The sequence below is a fragment of the Scyliorhinus torazame genome, chromosome 22, assembly GCF_047496885.1.
Source record: "Scyliorhinus torazame isolate Kashiwa2021f chromosome 22, sScyTor2.1, whole genome shotgun sequence".
Taxonomy (NCBI): Eukaryota; Metazoa; Chordata; class Chondrichthyes; order Carcharhiniformes; family Scyliorhinidae; genus Scyliorhinus; species Scyliorhinus torazame.
The window spans coordinates 6,918,116-6,936,662 of NC_092728.1; the positions used below are offsets into that span (position 1 = coordinate 6,918,116).

Below are 18,547 nucleotides of genomic sequence, written 5' to 3' on the forward strand. Positions count from 1 at the left end.
TGAATAAACTCGGTTTGTTCTCACTGGAACGACGGAGGTTGAGGGGCGACCTGATAGAGGTCTACAAAATTATGAGGGGCATAGACAGAGTGGACAGTCAGAGACTTTTCCCCAGGGTAGAGGGGTCAATTACTAGAGGGCATAGGTTTAAGGTGAGAGGGGCAAGGTTTAGAGTAGATGTACGAGGCAAGTTTTTTACACAGAGGGTAGTGGGTGCCTGGAACTCGCTACCGGAGGAGGTGGTGGAAGCAGGGACGATAGCGACATTTAAGGGGCATCTTGACAAATACATGAACAGGATGGAAATAGAGGGATACGGACCCAGGAAGTGTAGAAGAGTGTAGTTTAGTCGGGCAGCATGTTCGGCACGGGCTTGGAGGGCCGAAGGGCCTGTTTCTGTGCTGTACTGTTCTTTGTAAGGGGCAATTTAGCGTGGCCATTCCACCCGCCTTGCACATCTTTGGATTGCGGGCGGTAGGGATCCACGCAAATTCGCATTATTCATTAACGACCCGGATGATGGCATAGAAAGGGTCAGTGGTTAGCACTGCTGCTTCACAGCGCCAGGGTCCCAGGTTCGTTTCCCGGCTTGGATCACTGTCTGTGCGGAGTCTGCACGTCCTCCCCGTGTGTGCGTGGGTTTCCTCCGGGTGCTCCGGTTTCCTCCCACAGTCCAAAGATGTGCGGGTTAGGTGGATTGGCCGTAATAAATTGTCCCTTAATGTCCAAAATGTTCGGTGGGGTCACGGGGATCGGGTGGGGCGTGGGCCAGGATAGGGTCCTCTTTCAGACTTAATGGGCTGAATGGCCTCCTTCGGCACTGTAGTGATTCTGAAGTCATAGATCCTCATTTGCCGATGATACAAAGTTAGGCGGCTTTGTAGACAGTCTGGAAGGCAGCATAAAATTGCGAGGAGTTATTGACAGGTGAATGGGCGGATGGAATACAATGTGAGCAAGTGTGACGTTATCCATTTTGGACCCAAAAAAGGACAGAGCAGAGTACTTTCCCCAAGAGGTTACGTACAGTGGATGTCCAAAGAGAGTTGGGGGCTCGGGTGCAGAGATCCTTAAAATGCCAGGAACAAGTGCAAAAAAATAATCAAAAAGGCTAATGGAATGCTAGCCTTTATATCGAGAGGTTTGGAATATACAGACACAGGCGTGAGGCTGCAGCTTTACAAACCCCTGGTTAGACCCCACCCGGAGTCACCGGGAACAGTTCTGGGCACCAGACCCGAGGGAGCAGATTCTGTCCTTGGAGGGAGGTCATTGTAGGTTTACAAAAATCAGACCTGGGTTACAGGGGTTGAGTTATTGAGGGAGATGACACAAATTCGGCCTGTTTTCACTGGAATCCGGGAGGTTAAGGGGTGATCTGATCAAAGTATTCAAGATATTAACAGGGAAAGACAGGGGCGAAAAAGATAAACTATTCCCACTGGTGGGAGATTCTAAAACTAGGGCATAATCTAAAAGTTAGTGCCAGACGGTTCAGGAGAGATGTTAGGAAGAATTCTTCACTCAAAGGCTTTAAACCTGAGATGGATTTTTGTTAAGCAAAGATATTAACGGATACGGACCATCTCATTGAATGGTGGGGTAGGCCCGAGGGACTGAATGGGCCTCCTCCTGTTCCTGTGTAACAGGCTGGAGAGGGGCTGAATGGGCCTCCTGCTGTTCCTGTGTAACAGGCTGGAGAGGGGCTGAATGGCTTCCTCCTGTTCTGTGTAACAGGCTGGAGAGGGGCTGAATGGGCCTCCTCTTGTTCCTGTGTAACAGGCTGGAGAGGGGCTGAATGGGCCTCCTCCTGTTCCTGTGTAACAGGCTGGAGAGGGGCTGAATGGGCCTCCTGCTGTTCCTGTGTAACAGGCTGGAGAGGGGCTGAATGGGCCTCCTGCTGTTCCTGTGTAACAGGCTGGAGAGGGGCTGAATGGGCCTCCTCCTGTTCCTCTGTAACAGGCTGGAGAGGGGCTGAATGGGCCTCCTCCTGTTCCTGTGTAACAGGCTGGATAGGGGCTGAATGGGCCTCCTCCTGTTCCTGTGTAACAGGCTGGAGAGGGGCTGAATGGGCCCCTCCTGTTCCTGTGTAACAGGCTGGAGAGGGGCTGAATGGCTTCCTCCTGTTCTGTGTAACAGGCTGGAGAGGGGCTGAATGGGCCTCCTCTTGTTCCTGTGTAACAGGCTGGAGAGGGGCTGAATGGGCCTCCTCCTGTTCCTGTGTAACAGGCTGGATAGGGGCTGAATGGGCCTCCTCCTGTTCCTGTGTAACAGGCTGGAGAGGGGCTGAATGGGCCCCTCCTGTTCCTGTGTAACAGGCTGGAGAGGGGCTGAATGGCTTCCTCCTGTTCTGTGTAACAGGCTGGAGAGGGGCTGAATGGGCCTCCTCTTGTTCCTGTGTAACAGGCTGGAGAGGGGCTGAATGGGCCTCCTCCTGTTCCTGTGTAACAGGCTGGAGAGGGGCTGAATGGGCCTCCTGCTGTTCCTGTGTAACAGGCTGGAGAGGGGCTGAATGGGCCTCCTGCTGTTCCTGTGTAACAGGCTGGAGAGGGGCTGAATGGGCCTCCTCCTGTTCCTCTGTAACAGGCTGGAGAGGGGCTGAATGGGCCTCCTCCTGTTCCTGTGTAACAGGCTGGATAGGGGCTGAATGGGCCTCCTCCTGTTCCTGTGTAACAGGCTGGAGAGGGGCTGAATGGGCCCCTCCTGTTCCTGTGTAACAGGCTGGAGAGGGGCTGAATGGGCCCCCTCCTGTTCCTGTGTAACAGGCTGGAGAGGGGCTGAATGGGCCTCCTCCTGTTCCTGTGTAACAGGCTGGAGAGGGGCTGAATGGGCCTCCTCCTGTTCCTGTGTAACAGGCTGGAGAGGGGCTGAATGGGCCCCCTCCTGTTCCTGTGTAACAGGCTGGAGAGGGGCTGAATGGGCCTCCTCCTGTTCCTGTGTAACAGGCTGGAGAGGGGCTGAATGGGCCTCCTCCTGTTCCTGTGTAACAGGCTGGAGAGGGGCTGAATGGGCCTCCTCCTGTTCCTGTGTAACAGGCTGGAGGGGGGCTGAATGGGCCTCCTCCTGTTCCTGTGTAACAGGCTGGAGAGGGGCTGAATGGGCCTCCTCCTGTTCCTGTGTAACAGGCTGGAGAGGGGCTGAATGGCCCTCCTCCTGTTCCTATATCCCTAACTGTGCAATCATTACATCGCTGCTTTTGTATTCAACATTGGGCTTGTACAATTCCAATTCCATTTGTTTTTCTGGCCACCTTGACTAGTCCTGCCATCTTCGGAGCTGCACCTCGAGGTCTCTCTTCCTCCTGTTTATTCATTATTCCGCTGCTTTGATTGCCCTCTCAGGTGGATGGCCTCTTCCTCCTCCAATTCCAATTGCCACTTCTCTGTCCAGCTCAACGAACCCATTCTGGAGTCGACAGATCTCCTCCTCACTAACACGACACGGCTCTTGTTTGTCTGGTCTGCAAATTCCTCAATCAGGCCCTCTGACCCCCCCAAAGCCTGTCCACCATCTCCAAGGCACAAGTCAGGAGTGGGATGGAAATTCTCCACTTGCCTGGATGAGCCCAGCTCCAACACTCGCGACGCTCGACACCATCCAGGACAAAGCAGCCCCGCTTGATCGACACCCCATCCACAAACATTCACTCCCTCCCCCACCGACGCACAGAGGCAGCCGTGTGTACCGTCTACAAGATGCACAGCAGCAACTCACCAAGGCCCCTTAGGCAGCACCTCCCAAACCCACCCCCTCTACCATCTAGAAGGACAAGAGCAGCAGATACCTGGGACCCCCACCACCTGGAGGCTCCCCTCCGAGCCCCTCACCATCCCGACTGGGAAATATATCGGCCGTTCCTTCACTGTCGCAAAATCCCTCCCTAACAGCACGGTGGGTGTACCTACACCACACGGGGACTGCAGCGGGTTCACCCACCCTCTTCTCAAGGGGCAATTAGGGACGGGCGATAATCACTAGGCCTGAGGCAGCGACGCCCCACATCCCTTAAGTGAATTTAACATAAGATTTGGGAGAGATCTTGTCCGATTATCCCAGGCGAATCCTGGGGTGAAGGGGTTGGCTGGTGGGGCGAGGTTTTGGGGGGAATGGGCCGATAGGACCCCGAATGAGCGAGACCCTGAAACTCTGACAAGGCCAAGGCTGAGAGGCTGTTTGTCCCCCCCCCCCGCCCCAACTCTCACCTGGAGAGTCTGGAACACTGGAGAGTGGTGAAAGGTGGGGTCACAGGGTCAGGATGAAGGGGCGGCCATTTTGGACCAAGACGAGGAGAAATTCCTTCGCTCGGAGGGTTGCGTACCGTTGGAATTCTCGATCCCAGTTGATGCCCCCGACGTTCGGGATGAGGTTGGGGGTGGGGGGGTGGGGGGGGGGGGTGGGGGGGCAGGTAGAGTTTTACAGGCACAGTAAGAGGCCGTTCAGCCCACCCTGTGTGCCCCGGCCATCGAGCACTTATCTATTCTAATCCCATTTTCCAGCACTTTGACCGTCGCAGTACACGCTCCGGTGTTTCGAGAGCTCATCTAAACACTTGTTAATTGTTGTTGGAGTTCTCGCCTCAGCCACCCTTTCAGGCAGCGAGGTCCTGACTCCCAGCACCCTCTGGGTGAAAGTGTTTGTCCTCAAGCCCCCTCTGAATCTCCCGCCCCTTACCTCAAATCCACGCCCCCTGGTTATTGAGCCTCCGCTAAGGGGAAATTTTCCTCCCTGTCCACCCTATCCATGTCTCTCATAATTTTGTCCACCTCAATCAGGTCCCCCCTCAGCCTCCTGTGCTCTAAGGAGAACAACCCCAGCCTAACCAGCCTCTCTTCACAGCTGAACCGCTCGAGCCCCGGCAACATCCCGGTGAATCTCCTCTGCACCCCCTCCAGCGCAATCACATCCTTCCTATAGAGTGGCGACGAGAACTACGCACAGCACTCTAGCCCGCGCACCAGGCCCGTGCACCAGGACCCGACCACACGCTTACCTGGTAATGCTGCAGTGTGTTCAACCGTTTCCACGGGCCCTCGACGACGGAGGTCACGTCCTCATTTGACAAGGTCAAGTGACCTGCGACCCCGGCACGCCATTCTGGCCAAAAACAAGAAAAATCAGGAATTGAGAAAATCTATCACCCCCCCCCCCACCCCCGCAAACCCTACCCAGGAGGAAGTTATAGAGATAGGGAGGGTGTATGGGCTGGAGGTGGTTACAGAGATAGGGAGGGGTGTCGGGGCTGGAGGAGGTTACAGAGATAGGGAGGGGTTGTAGGGGCTGGAGGAGGTTACAGAGATAGGGAGGGGTGTAGGGGCTGGAGGAGGTTACAGAGATAGGGAGGGGTGTAGGGTTAGGGTTAGGGGGTTACAGAGATAGGGAGGGGTGTAGGGGCTGGAGGAGGTTACAGAGATAGGGAGGGGTGTAGGGGACTGGAGGAGGTTACAGAGATAGGGAGGGTGTAGGGGCTGGAGGAGGTTACAGAGATAGGGAGGGGTGTAGGGGCTGGAGGAGGTTACAGAAATAGGGAGGGGTGTAGGGGCTGGAGGAGGTTACAGAGATAGGGAGGGGTGTAGGGGCTGGAGGAGGTTACAGAGATAGGGAGGGGTGTCGGGGCTGGAGGAGGTTACAGAGATAGGGAGGGTGTCGGGGCTGGAGGAGGTTACAGAGATAGGGAGGGTTGTAGGGGCTGGAGGAGGTTACAGAGATAGGGAGGGGTGTCGGGGCTGGAGGAGGTTACAGAGATAGGGAGGGGTGTCGGGGCTGGGGGAGGTTACAGAGATAGGGAGGGGTGTAGGGGCTGGAGGAGGTTACAGAGATAGGGAGGGGTGTCGGGGCTGGAGGAGGTTACAGAGATAGGGAGGGTGTCGGGGCTGGAGGAGGTTACAGAGATAGGGAGGGGTGTCGGGGCTGGAGGAGGTTACAGAGATAGGGAGGGTTGTAGGGGCTGGAGGAGGTTACAGAGATAGGGAGGGGTGTCGGGGCTGGAGGAGGTTACAGAGATAGGGAGGGTGTCGGGGCTGGAGGAGGTTACAGAGATAGGGAGGGGTGTCGGGGCTGGAGGAGGTTACAGAGATAGGGAGGGTTGTAGGGGCTGGAGGAGGTTACAGAGATAGGGAGGGGTGTCGGGGCTGGAGGAGGTTACAGAGGCAGGGAGGGGTGTCGGGGCTGGGGGAGGTTACAGAGATAGGGAGGGGTGTCGGGGCTTGGGGAGGTTACAGAGATAGGGAGGAGTGTAGGGGCTGGGGGAGGTCACAGAGATAGGGAGGAGTGTAGGGGCTGGGGGAGTTCACAGAGATAGGCAAGGTGATAGATTGGGAAACGTTGATGTACAAAGAGACCTGGGTATCCTGGTTCACCAGTCACTGAAAGCAAGCACTCCGGTACGGCGAGCAGGTAGGGCGGCAAATGGTACGTTGCCCTTCAATTGCAGGAGTCCAGGAGCGAGGCTGTCTGACCGCAGCTGTCCAGGGGCCTTGGTGAGGCCTCAGCGAGAGTGCTGTGCACAGTCCTGGTCTCCTTATCTCTGAATGGATAGACTTGTCATCGAGGGAGTGGCTGCGAAGCTCCATCAGACTGATCCCCGGGGTGGCAGGGCTGTCGGTACGAGGGAGAGACTAGGCCGAGCGAGCCTGCATTCACTGGAATTTAGATGTAGGGGGGGGGGAATCTGATTGAAACGGGTAAAATTCCAACAGGGCCGGACAGCTGGAGACAGATGTTGTTACCTCTGGCTGGGGGTGGGGTCGAGACCAAAGGGGTCACGGTCCCAGGATACGCGGCGGGACATTTAGGACTGAGATTTCTTCGTGGCCTTACCAAGATCCAGGGTGCTTCCTCGTGGTCGCTGAGAGTAGGGAGTCCCTTTGTGAATCTGCTCAAGGATTTTCTCTTTGGCCTGGTTAATGGTGTCCACGTCCAGAACCCTGACTGGCACCGTGGGAACGCTGGCTTCGCTTTTCAACATAACATTCAGCACCTGGAACGCAGGGCGGGAGGGAGAGGTCAGGGCGAACAAAACATTTCTCAAACGCCCCCATTCGGGCAGCTGCAAGCCCAATGTAACTTTACTGACTCTCTGACAGTGCGGCACTCCCTCAGTACTGACCCTCTGACAGTGCGGCACTCCCTCAGTACTGACCCTCTGACAGTGCGGCACTCCCTCAGTACTGACCCTCTGACAGTGCGGCACTCCCTCAGTACAGACCCTCTGACAGTGCGGCACTCCCTCAGTACTGACCCTCTGACAGTGCGGCACTCCCTCAGTACTGACCCTCTGACAGTGCGGCACTCCCTCAGTACTGACCCTCTGACAGTGCGGCACTCCCTCAGTACTGACCCTCTGACAGTGCGGCACTCCCTCAGTACTGACCCTCTGACAGTGCAGCACTCCCTCAGTACTGACCCTCTGACAGTGCAGCACTCCCTCAGTACTGACCCTCTGACAGTGCGGCACTCCCTCAGTACTGACCCTCTGACAGTGCGGCACTCCCTCAGTACTGACCCTCTGACAGTGCGGCACTCCCTCAGTACTGACCCTCTGACAGTGCGGCACTCCCCCAGTACTGACCCTCTGACAGTGCAACACTCCCTCAGTACTGACCCTCAGACAGTGCGGCACTCCCTCAGTACTGACCCTCTGACAGTGCGGCACTCCCCCAGTACTGACCCTCTGACAGTGCAACACTCCCTCAGTACTGACCCTCTGACAGTGCAGCACCCCCTCAGTACTGACCCTCTGACAGTGCGGCACTCCCCCAGTACTGACCCTCTGACAGTGCAACACTCCCTCAGTACTGACCCTCTGACAGTGCAGCACCCCCTCAGTACTGACCCTCTGACAGTGCGGCACTCCCCCAGTACTGACCCTCTGACAGTGCAGCACCCCCTCAGTACTGACCCTCTGACAGTGCAGCACTCCCCCAGTACTGACCCTCTGACAGTGCGGCACTCCCTCAGTACTGACCCTCTGACAGTGCGGCACACCCTCAGTACTGACCCTCTGACAGTGCGGCGCTCCCTCAGTACTGACCCTCTGACAGTGCGGCACTCCCTCAGTACTGACCCTCTGACAGTGCGGCACTCCCTCAGTACTGACCCTCTGACAGTGCAGCACTCCCCCAGTACTGACCCTCTGACAGTGCGGCACTCCCTCAGTACTGACCCTCTGACAGTGCGACACTCCCTCAGTACTGACCCTCTGACAGTGCGGCACTCCCTCAGTACTGACCCTCTGACAGTGCGGCACTCCCTCAGTACTGACTCTCTGACAGTGCAGCTCTCCATCAGTACTGACCCTCTGACAGTGCGGCACTCCCTCGGTACTGACCCTCTGACAGTGCGGCACTCCCTCAGTACTGACCCTCTGACAGTGCAGCACTCCCTCGGTACTGACCCTCTGACAGTGCAGCACTCCCTCGGTACTGACCCTCTGACAGTGCAGCACTCCCTCGGTACTGACCCTCTGACAGTGCAGCACTCCCTCGGTACTGACCCTCTGACAGTGCAGCACTCCCTCGGTACTGACCCTCTGACAATGCAGCACTCCCTCGGTACTGACCCTCTGACAGTGCAGCAATCCCTCAGTACTGACCCTCTGACAGTGCAGCACTCCCTCGGTACTGACCCTCTGACAGTGCGGAGCTCCCTCAGTACTGACCCTCTGACAGTGCAGCACTCCCTCAGTACTGACCCTCTGACAGTGCGGCACTCCCTCAGTACTGACCCTCTGACAGTGCAGCACTCCCTCAGTACTGACCCTCTGACAGTGCAGCACTCCCTCGGTACTGACCCTCTGACAGTGCGGAGCTCCCTCAGTACTGACCCTCTGACAGTGCGGCACTCCCTCGGTACTGACCCTCTGACAGTGCGGCACTCCCTCAGCACTGACCCTCTGACAGTGCAGCACTCCCTCAGTACTGACCCTCTGACAGTGCGGCCCTCCCTCAGTACTGACCCTCTGACAGTGCAGCACTCCCTCAGTACTGACCCTCTGACAGTGCAGCACTCCCTCAGTACTGACCCTCTGACAGTGCGGCGCTCCCTCAGTACTGACCCTCTGACAGTGCGGCACTCCCTCAGTACTGACCCTCTGACAGTGTGGCCCTCCCTCAGTACTGACCCTCTGACAGTGCGGCACTCCCTCAGTACTGACCCTCCGACAGTGCAGCACTCCCTCAGTACTGACTCTCTGACAGTGCAGCACTCCCTCAGTACTGACCCTCTGACAGTGCGGCACTCCCTCAGTACTGACCCTCCGACAGTGCAGCACTCCCTCAGTACTGACTCTCTGACAGTGCAGCACTCCCTCAGTACTGACCCACTGACAGTACGGCACTCCCTCAGTACTGACCCTCTGACAGTGCAGCACTCCCTCAGTACTGACTCTCTGACAGGGCGGCGCTCCCTCAGTACTGACCCTCTGACAGTGCGGCACTCCCTCAGTACTGACCCTCTGACAGTGCGGCACTCCCTCAGTACTGACCCTCTGACAGTGCAGCACTCCCTCAGTACTGACCCTCTGACAGTGCGGCACTCCCTCAGTACTGACCCTCTGACAGTGCGGCACTCCCTCAATACTGACCCTCTGACAGTGCGGCACTCCCTCAATACTGACCCTCTGACCGTGTGGGGTTACTGGGTGTGGGGTTACTGGGTGTGGGGTTACTGGGAGTGGGGTTATTGGGTGTGGGGTTACTGGGTGTGGGGTTACTGGGTGTGGGGTTATTGGGTGTGGGGTTATTGGGTGTGGGATTACAGGGTGTGGGGTTACTGGGTGTGGGGTTATTGGGTGTGGGGTTACTGGGTGTGGGGTTACTGGGTGTGGGGTTATTGGGTGTGGGGTTACTGGGTGTGGGGTTACTGGGTGTGGGGTTATTGGGTGTGGGGTTATTGGGTGTGGGGTTATTGGGTGTGGGGTTATTGGGTGTGGGGTTACTGGGTGTGGGGTTACTGGGTGTGGGATTACTGGGTGTGGGGTTATTGGGTGTGGGGTTACTGGGTGTGGGGTTATTGGGTGTGGGGTTATTGGGTGTGGGGTTACTGGGTGTGGGGTTATTGGATGTGGGGTTACTGGGTGTGGGGTTACTGGGTGTGGGATTACTGGGTGTGGGGTTACTGGGTGTGGGGTTATTGGGTGTGGGGTTACTGGGTGTGGCGTTATTGGGTGTGGGATTACTGGGTGTGGGGTTACTGGGTGTGGGGTTATTGGGTGTGGCGTTACTGGGTGTGGGGTTACTGGGTGTGGGGTTACTGTGTGTGGGGTTACTGGGTGTGGGGTTATTGGGTGTGGGGTTATTGGGTGTGGGGTTACTGGGTGTGGGGTTATTGGGTGTGGGGTTATTGGGTGTGGGGTTACTGGGTGTGGGGTTATTGGGTGTGGGGTTATTGGGTGTGGGGTTATTGGGTGTGGGGTTATTGGGTGTGGGGTTATTGGGTGTGGGGTTATTGGGTGTGGGGTTATTGGGTGTGGGGTTATTGGGTGTGGGGTTACTGGGTGTGGGGTTACTGGGTGTGGGGTTATTGGGTGTGGGGTTACTGGGTGTGGGGTTACTGGGTGTGGGGTTACTGGGTGTGGGGTTACTGGGTGTGGGGTTATTGGGTGTGGGGTTACTGGGTGTGGGGTTATTGGGTGTGGGGTTACTGGGTGTGGGGTTACTGGGTGTGGGGTTACTGGGTGTGGGGTTATTGGGTGTGGGGTTACTGTGTGTGGGGTTATTGGGTGTGGGGTTACTGGGTGTGGGGTTACTGGGTGTGGGGTTATTGGGTGTGGGGTTACTGGGTGTGGGGTTACTGGGTGTGGGGTTACTGGGTGTGGGGTTATTGGGTGTGGGGTTACTGTGTGTGGGGTTATTGGGTGTGGGGTTACTGGGTGTGGGGTTACTGGGTGTGGGGTTATTGGGTGTGGGGTTACTGGGTGTGGGGTTACTGGGTGTGGGGTTACTGGGTGTGGGGTTATTGGGTGTGGGGTTATTGGGTGTGGGGTTACTGTGTGTGGCGTTACTGGGTGTGGGGTTACTGGGTGTGGCGTTACTGGGTGTGGGGTTATTGGGTGTGGGGTTACTGGGTGTGGGGTTATTGGGTATGGGGTTACTGGGTGTGGGGTTATTGGGTGTGGGGTTACTGTGTGTGGGGTTATTGGGTGTGGGGTTACTGGGTGTGGGGTTATTGGGTGTGGGGTTATTGGGTGTGGGGTTATTGGGTGTGGGGTTACTGGGTGTGGGGTTACTGGGTGTGGGGTTATTGGGTGTGGGGTTATTGGGTGTGGGGTTATTGGGTGTGGGGTTACTGGGTGTTGGGTTATTGGGTGTGGGGTTATTGGGTGTGGGGTTACTGGGTGTGGGATTACTGGGTGTGGGGTTACTGGGTGTGGGGTTACTGTGTGTGGGGTTACTGGGTGTTGGGTTACTGGGTGTGGCGTTACTGGGTGTGGGGTTACTGTGTGTGGCGTTACTGGGTGTGGGGTTACTGGGTGTGGAGTTATTGGGTGTGGGGTTACTGGGTGTGGGGTTACTGGGTGTGGCGTTACTGGGTGTGGGGTTACTGGGTGTGGGGTTACTGTGTGTGGCGTTACTGGGTGTGGGGTTACTGGGTGTGGCGTTACTGGGTGTGGGGTTATTGGGTGTGGGATTACTGGGTGTGGGGTTACTGGGTGTGGGGTTACTGTGTGTGGCGTTACTGGGTGTGGGGTTACTGGGTGTGGCGTTACTGGGTGTGGGGTTACTGTGTGTGGCGTTACTGGGTGTGGGGTTACTGGGTGTGGGGTTACTGGGTGTGGGGTTATTGGGTGTGGGGTTACTGGGTGTGGGGTTACTGTGTGTGGGGTTACTGTGTGTGGGGTTACTGGGTGTGGGGTTACTGGGTGTGGCGTTACTGGGTGTGGGGTTATTGGGTGTGGGGTTACTGGGTGTGGGGTTACTGGGTGTGGGGTTACTGGGTGTGGCGTTACTGGGTGTGGGGTTACTGTGTGTGGGGTTACTGTGTGTGGGGTTACTGGGTGTGGGGTTACTGGGTGTGGCGTTACTGGGTGTGGGGTTATTGGGTGTGGGGTTACTGGGTGTGGGGTTACTGGGTGTGGGGTTACTGGGTGTGGCGTTACTGGGTGTGGGGTTACTGGGTGTGGTGACTCACCAGTTGTCTGTATTCGATCACCTCACGGAGGAGGCGGTTATCATTCAGACTGTACTTGGCCTTCCCGGTCTTCTGGTCAACAGGCCCCTTGTCCACTTGGTGTCTGATCGCTCGAACCAACATGTAGAGAGGATCGCCCGCACGTTCCTGGGTGGAGAGACAAGACAAAACGGTCAGATCCTCACTCACTGCCCGGCCAGGAGGATGTACCACACACACCCCCACCCCCACCCCCACCCACCCCCCCACCCCCACCCCCACCCACACCCACACCCACACTCACACCCACACCCACACCCACACCCACTCACACTCACACTCACACTCACACTCAGACACACCCACACTCACACCCACACCCACACTCACACCCACACCCACACTCACACTCACACTCACACCCACACTCACACTCACACCCACACTCACACTCACACTCACACCCACTCACACTCACACTCACACCCACTCACTCACACCCACACTCACACTCACACTCACACTCACACCCACACCCACTCACACTCACACTCACACTCACCCACACCCACACCCACACACACTCACACTCACACTCACACCCACACACACTCACACCCACACCCACTCACACTCACACTCACAGACACTCACACCCACACACACTCACACTCACACACACTCACACCCACACACACTCACACCCACACACACTCACACCTACAGACACTCACACTCACTGACACTCACACCCACACACACTCACACTCACAGACACTCACACCCACACACACCCGCACACACACTCAGACACGCACACTCACTCACACCCACACACTCACACACACGTGCACACTCACTCCCGCACTCACTGACACACACTCACTCTCTCACACTCACACCCACACACACTCACACTCACACACACTCACACCCACACACACTCACACCCACACACACTCACACCTACAGACACTCACACTCACTGACACTCACACCCACACACACTCACACTCACAGACACTCACACCCACACACACCCGCACACACACTCAGACACGCACACTCACTCACACCCACACACTCACACACACGTGCACACTCACTCCCGCACTCACTGACACACACTCACTCACACTCACTCACACCCACAGACTCACTCACACCCACACACCCGTTCACTCATACACACCCGCACTCAAACACACCCGCACTCACACACTCACTCACACACACCCACACACTCACTCACTCACACCCGCACACAAACTCACTCCTGCACACACACTCACTCCCGCACACACTCACACTCACAGACACTCACACCCACACACACTCACACTCACAGACACTCACACCCACACACACCCGCACACACACTCAGACACGCACACTCACTCACACCCGCACACTCACACACACGTGCACACTCACTCCCGCACTCACTGACACACACTCACTCTCTCACACTCACACCCGCACACTGACTCACACCCGCACTCACTCACATCCGCCCACAAACACACACGCACTCACACACACTCACTCACTCACACTCACTCACTGACACTCACTCACACACTCACTCACACCCACACACTCGTTCACTCATACACACCCGCACTCACTCGCACTCAAACACACCCGCACTCACACACTCACTCACACACACCCACACACACTCACTCACTCACACCCGCACACACACTCACTCCTGCACACACACTCACTCCCGCACACACTCACACTCACAGACACTCACACCCACACACACTCACACTCACAGACACTCACACCCACACACACCCGCACACACACTCAGACACGCACACTCACTCACACCCGCACACTCACACACACGTGCACACTCACTCCCGCACTCACTGACACACACTCACTCTCTCACACTCACACCCGCACACTGACTCACACCCGCACTCACTCACATCCGCCCACAAACACACACGCACTCACACACACTCACTCACTCACACTCACTCACACACTCACTCACACCCACACACTCGTTCACTCATACACACCCGCACTCACTCGCACTCAAACACACCCGCACTCACACACTCACTCACACACACCCACTCACACTCACTCACTCACACCCGCACACACACTCACTCCTGCACACACACTCACTCCCGCACACACACTCACTCACTCACACACACTCACTCACACCTGCACACACACTCACTCCCGCACACACACACACCCGCATACACAGTCGCACATGCACATGCACACACACTCACTCACCCACTCACACCCGCACACACTCACACCCGCACACACACACACACACACTTAGACCCTCTCACATACACTGTCACACACACACACCCTCTCACAAGCACACTCACTCACACCCGCACACACTCAAACACCCGCACACACACTCTCTCTTTCACACACTCTCCCTCGCCATCGACAATCATCCATTTGCTGGACTCATTCAGCAGAGCAAGAAGAATGAGGCGAAGGTCATTGGAAGAATCAATTCAACACAGATTATTCTGATCTCTGGCGATGGTGACCGCTACACCAGTCACTGCAAAGGAGGAAAACGTAGGGGAGTGGTCATGATCTCCTGGGATCCCAGTGTCCTCGGTGCTGCATTCACCACTGTGTTTGAGGAACGGGAAAAGGTTGCTGGCTGCTTTTACCTGTTTGAATTGGACAGCAAGACTGCCTGCCCCCCACCAAGTCATCGTCTCAGCCCTGGCTCTGTCCTCCTCATCCTGTTCCTGGTGCTGATCACAGTCTGTATCCTGGGTGGATTTTTATATCAGCGATTGGTGATCAGGGCGAAAGGTTTTGAACAATTTCCAAACTATTACTTCTGGCAAGAACTGGGCAACTTAACAGCCGATGGCTGTGATTTTGTATTCCGGTCCAAACCTCGCACTGCAGCCGCGGCGTACAGAGGAGTGGGGGATGAGCAGCTAGGAGAGGAGGATGAAGAGGAACGAGATGAAGATCTCCTGCACTGCCCTCTGACCGTCCACTGGAACAGTCTCTCTCTCTCTGCTCTGTGAAAAATCTTTCCCAATTCTGCTGTGAGTGCTGTTTCCGGTCTGGCTTCTGCTCCCCAACTTGGAAATCCACAGTTAAATCCATGAGGAGGAAGGGGATGTGTTTGGGGGGGGCCACAACGTTATTGGGTGGAATGTGGCAGGAGTGGAGTAAGGGAGCACTGTCTGTGCGGAGTCTGCACGTTCTCCCCGGGTGCTCCGGTTTCCTCCCACAGTCCAAAGATGTGCAGGTTAGGTGGATTGGCCGTGATAAATTGCCCTTAGTGTCCAAAATTGCCCTTAAGTGTTGGGTGGGGTTACTGGGTTATGGGGATAGGGTGGAGGTGTGGACCTTGGGTAGGGTGCTCTTTCCAAGAGCCGGTGCAGCCTCGATGGGCCGAATGGCCTCCTTCTGCACTGTAAATTCTATGATAATCTATGACAGTCACAGTCCGTCTCATACACACACAGTAAATGTCTCTCTCTCCCTTTGTCTCTCTCTCTCCGAATCACTATCATCCTGATAGTTCCTCGCACATTCCAGCTGAGACACAAACATCGAAACGACAATATCTCACCTACCCTGAGGAAGCTGTAGAGACTGAGCGATATCCAGTTAGTCAGCAACTTCTCCACCACTGTCTCTGTCCTGGGAAACACAACAAAATCTGATTATAAACCAAACCAACACACTGTCCCCCACCAAACACAGAGACAGCACCCGGAGCTCATTTCTACAGCCGCAGAGACCAGAGACAAGGGAAGGTAGTCCACACAATCTTCCACTGGTGCCTCACTCGAAGCCTGCGCAGGTTGTTACAGAACCGAATGGAGATAGAGACGCTGACATGACGGAGGCAGCAGACTCTGACTCCGAGATGGAGACACAGGATGCATCAGAGGGGGAATCCTCGGGTCCACAGGCCATGGATGTACAACCGTTGCGCCGTTCGTCCCGGAAGCGCCGGTCTCCGTCTCGTTACACGCCGCCTGATCCAGCGCCGCGTGCAAATGGTGTCCGGCCTGTGGCAAAACGGGTCCGACGCCCTCCTTCGCCGGGGTCTTCGGTGGATTCCTTGGACTTTGGGGGGGGGAGGGATGTTATAACCTGCCTGCTTACCATTGGCTGGGGACTAATGGCAATCCCACAATCCTGTGGGAGTATGAGCTTCCTGTGGTGGTATGTATTAGGGGTAGTACGGTACCTGTGAAGCCGAGAGGCTATTGGCTGACAGGTCCCGGGTCCTGGTTGGATCTGCCGCCTGCAGGCTCCGCCCAGAAGGCGGAGTATAAGAGCTCGAGTTCTCCCAGCAGCCGCATTCTGTAACTGAGCTGCTGGGGAACAAGTCTTGCTTAATAAAGCCTCGATTGATTTCATCTCTTCTCGAATTGAGTGAGGAATTGTTGCGCTACACTTCCCCAATGAGGGGGGCGGAGAAACCATTAGTAAACTCCATGTATAAATAAAGCTGGCCAGTTTGGAACCAGCAGGAAGGAGTGTGCAACAAGGGAGGTTGCTGCTGTTATATCTATATATATATATATGTTTTTGTAAATAAATGTTATTACTTTGTATCCTTAAAACTCATGCAAGATTCTTCGTCGCCCTCACAAAACAGAGTAAAGCTCCCTCCACACTGTCCCCATCAAACACTCCCAGGACAGGTACAGCACGGGGTTAGATACAGAGTAAAGCTCCTTCTACACTGTCCCCATCAAACACTCGCAGGACAGGTACAGCATGGGGTTAGATACAGAAGAAAGCTCTCTCTACACTGTCCCCATCAAACACTCCCAGGACAGGTACAGCACGGGGTTAGATACAGAGTAAAGCTCCCTCTACACTGTCCCCATCAAACACTCCCAGGACAGGTACAGCACGGGGTTAGATACAGAGTAAAGCTCCCTCTACACTGTCCCCATCAAACACTCCCAGGACAGGTACAGCATGGGGTTAGATACAGAGTAAAGCCCCCTCCACACTGTCCCCATCAAACACTCCCAGGACTGGTACAGCACGGGGTTAGATACAGAGTAAAGCTCCCTCTACACTGTCCCCATCAAACACTCCCAGGACAGGTACAGCACGGGGTTAGATACAGAGTAAAGCTCCTTCTACACTGTCCCCATCAAACACTCGCAGGACAGGTACAGCATGGGGTTAGATACAGAAGAAAGCTCTCTCTACACTGTCCCCATCAAACACTCCCAGGACAGGTACAGCACGGGGTTAGATACAGAGTAAAGCTCCCTCTACACTGTCCCCATCAAACACTCCCAGGACAGGTACAGCACGGGGTTAGATACAGAGTAAAGCTCCCTCTACACTGTCCCCATCAAACACTCCCAGGACAGGTACAGCACGGGCTTAGATACAGAGTAAAGCTCCCTCGACACTGTCCCCATCAAACACTCCCAGGACAGGTACAGCACGGGGTTAGATACAGAGTAAAGCTCCCTCTACACTGTCCCCATCAAACACTCCCAGGACAGGTACAGCACGGGGTTAGATACAGAGTAAAGCTCCCTCTACACTGTCCCCATCAAACACTCCCAGGACAGGTACAGCACGGGGTTAGATACAGAGTAAAGCTCCCTCTACACTGTCCCCATCAAACACTCCCAGGACAGGTACAGCACGGGCTTAGATACAGAGTAAAGCTCCCTCGACACTGTCCCCATCAAACACTCCCAGGACAGGTACAGCACGGGGTTAGATACAGAGTAAAGCTCCCTCTACACTATCCCCATCAAACACTCCCAGGACAGGTACAGCACGGGGCTAGATACAGAGTAAAGCTCCCTCTACACTGTCCCCATCAAACACTCCCAGGACAGGTACAGCACGGGGTTAGATACAGAGTAAAGCTCCTTCTACACTGTCCCCATCAAACACTCGCAGGACAGGTACAGCATGGGGTTAGATACAGAAGAAAGCTCTCTCTACACTGTCCCCATCAAACACTCCCAGGACAGGTACAGCACGGGGTTAGATACAGAGTAAAGCTCCCTCTACACTGTCCCCATCAAACACTCCCAGGACAGGTACAGCACGGGGTTAGATACAGAGTAAAGCTCCCTCTACACTGTCCCCATCAAACACTCCCAGGACAGGTACAGCATGGGGTTAGATACAGAGTAAAGCCCCCTCCACACTGTCCCCATCAAACACTCCCAGGACTGGTACAGCACGGGGTTAGATACAGAGTAAAGCTCCCTCTACACTGTCCCCATCAAACACTCCCAGGACAGGTACAGCACGGGGTTAGATACAGAGTAAAGCTCCTTCTACACTGTCCCCATCAAACACTCGCAGGACAGGTACAGCATGGGGTTAGATACAGAAGAAAGCTCTCTCTACACTGTCCCCATCAAACACTCCCAGGACAGGTACAGCACGGGGTTAGATACAG

General features: G+C 55.7%; 1 protein-coding gene and 1 pseudogene across 1 annotated transcript in view; one reads left to right on the forward strand and one right to left on the reverse strand.

The window, feature by feature from the left end:
* LOC140398890 (plexin-B1-like) overlaps nucleotides 1-18,547 on the reverse strand; it is a 124,703-nt gene that overhangs the window by 77,629 nt on the left and 28,527 nt on the right. Inside the window, exons 7-10 of the mRNA XM_072487843.1 lie at nucleotides 15,717-15,783; nucleotides 12,127-12,273; nucleotides 6,817-6,976; nucleotides 4,991-5,094 (exon numbers count right to left, since the gene is read on the reverse strand). Of these exons, the coding sequence (XP_072343944.1) occupies nucleotides 4,991-5,094; nucleotides 6,817-6,976; nucleotides 12,127-12,273; nucleotides 15,717-15,783 (478 nt within the window). The remainder of the gene's footprint in view (nucleotides 1-4,990; nucleotides 5,095-6,816; nucleotides 6,977-12,126; nucleotides 12,274-15,716; nucleotides 15,784-18,547) is intronic.
* Nucleotides 14,541-15,158, forward strand: LOC140399383 (cation-dependent mannose-6-phosphate receptor pseudogene; annotated as a pseudogene).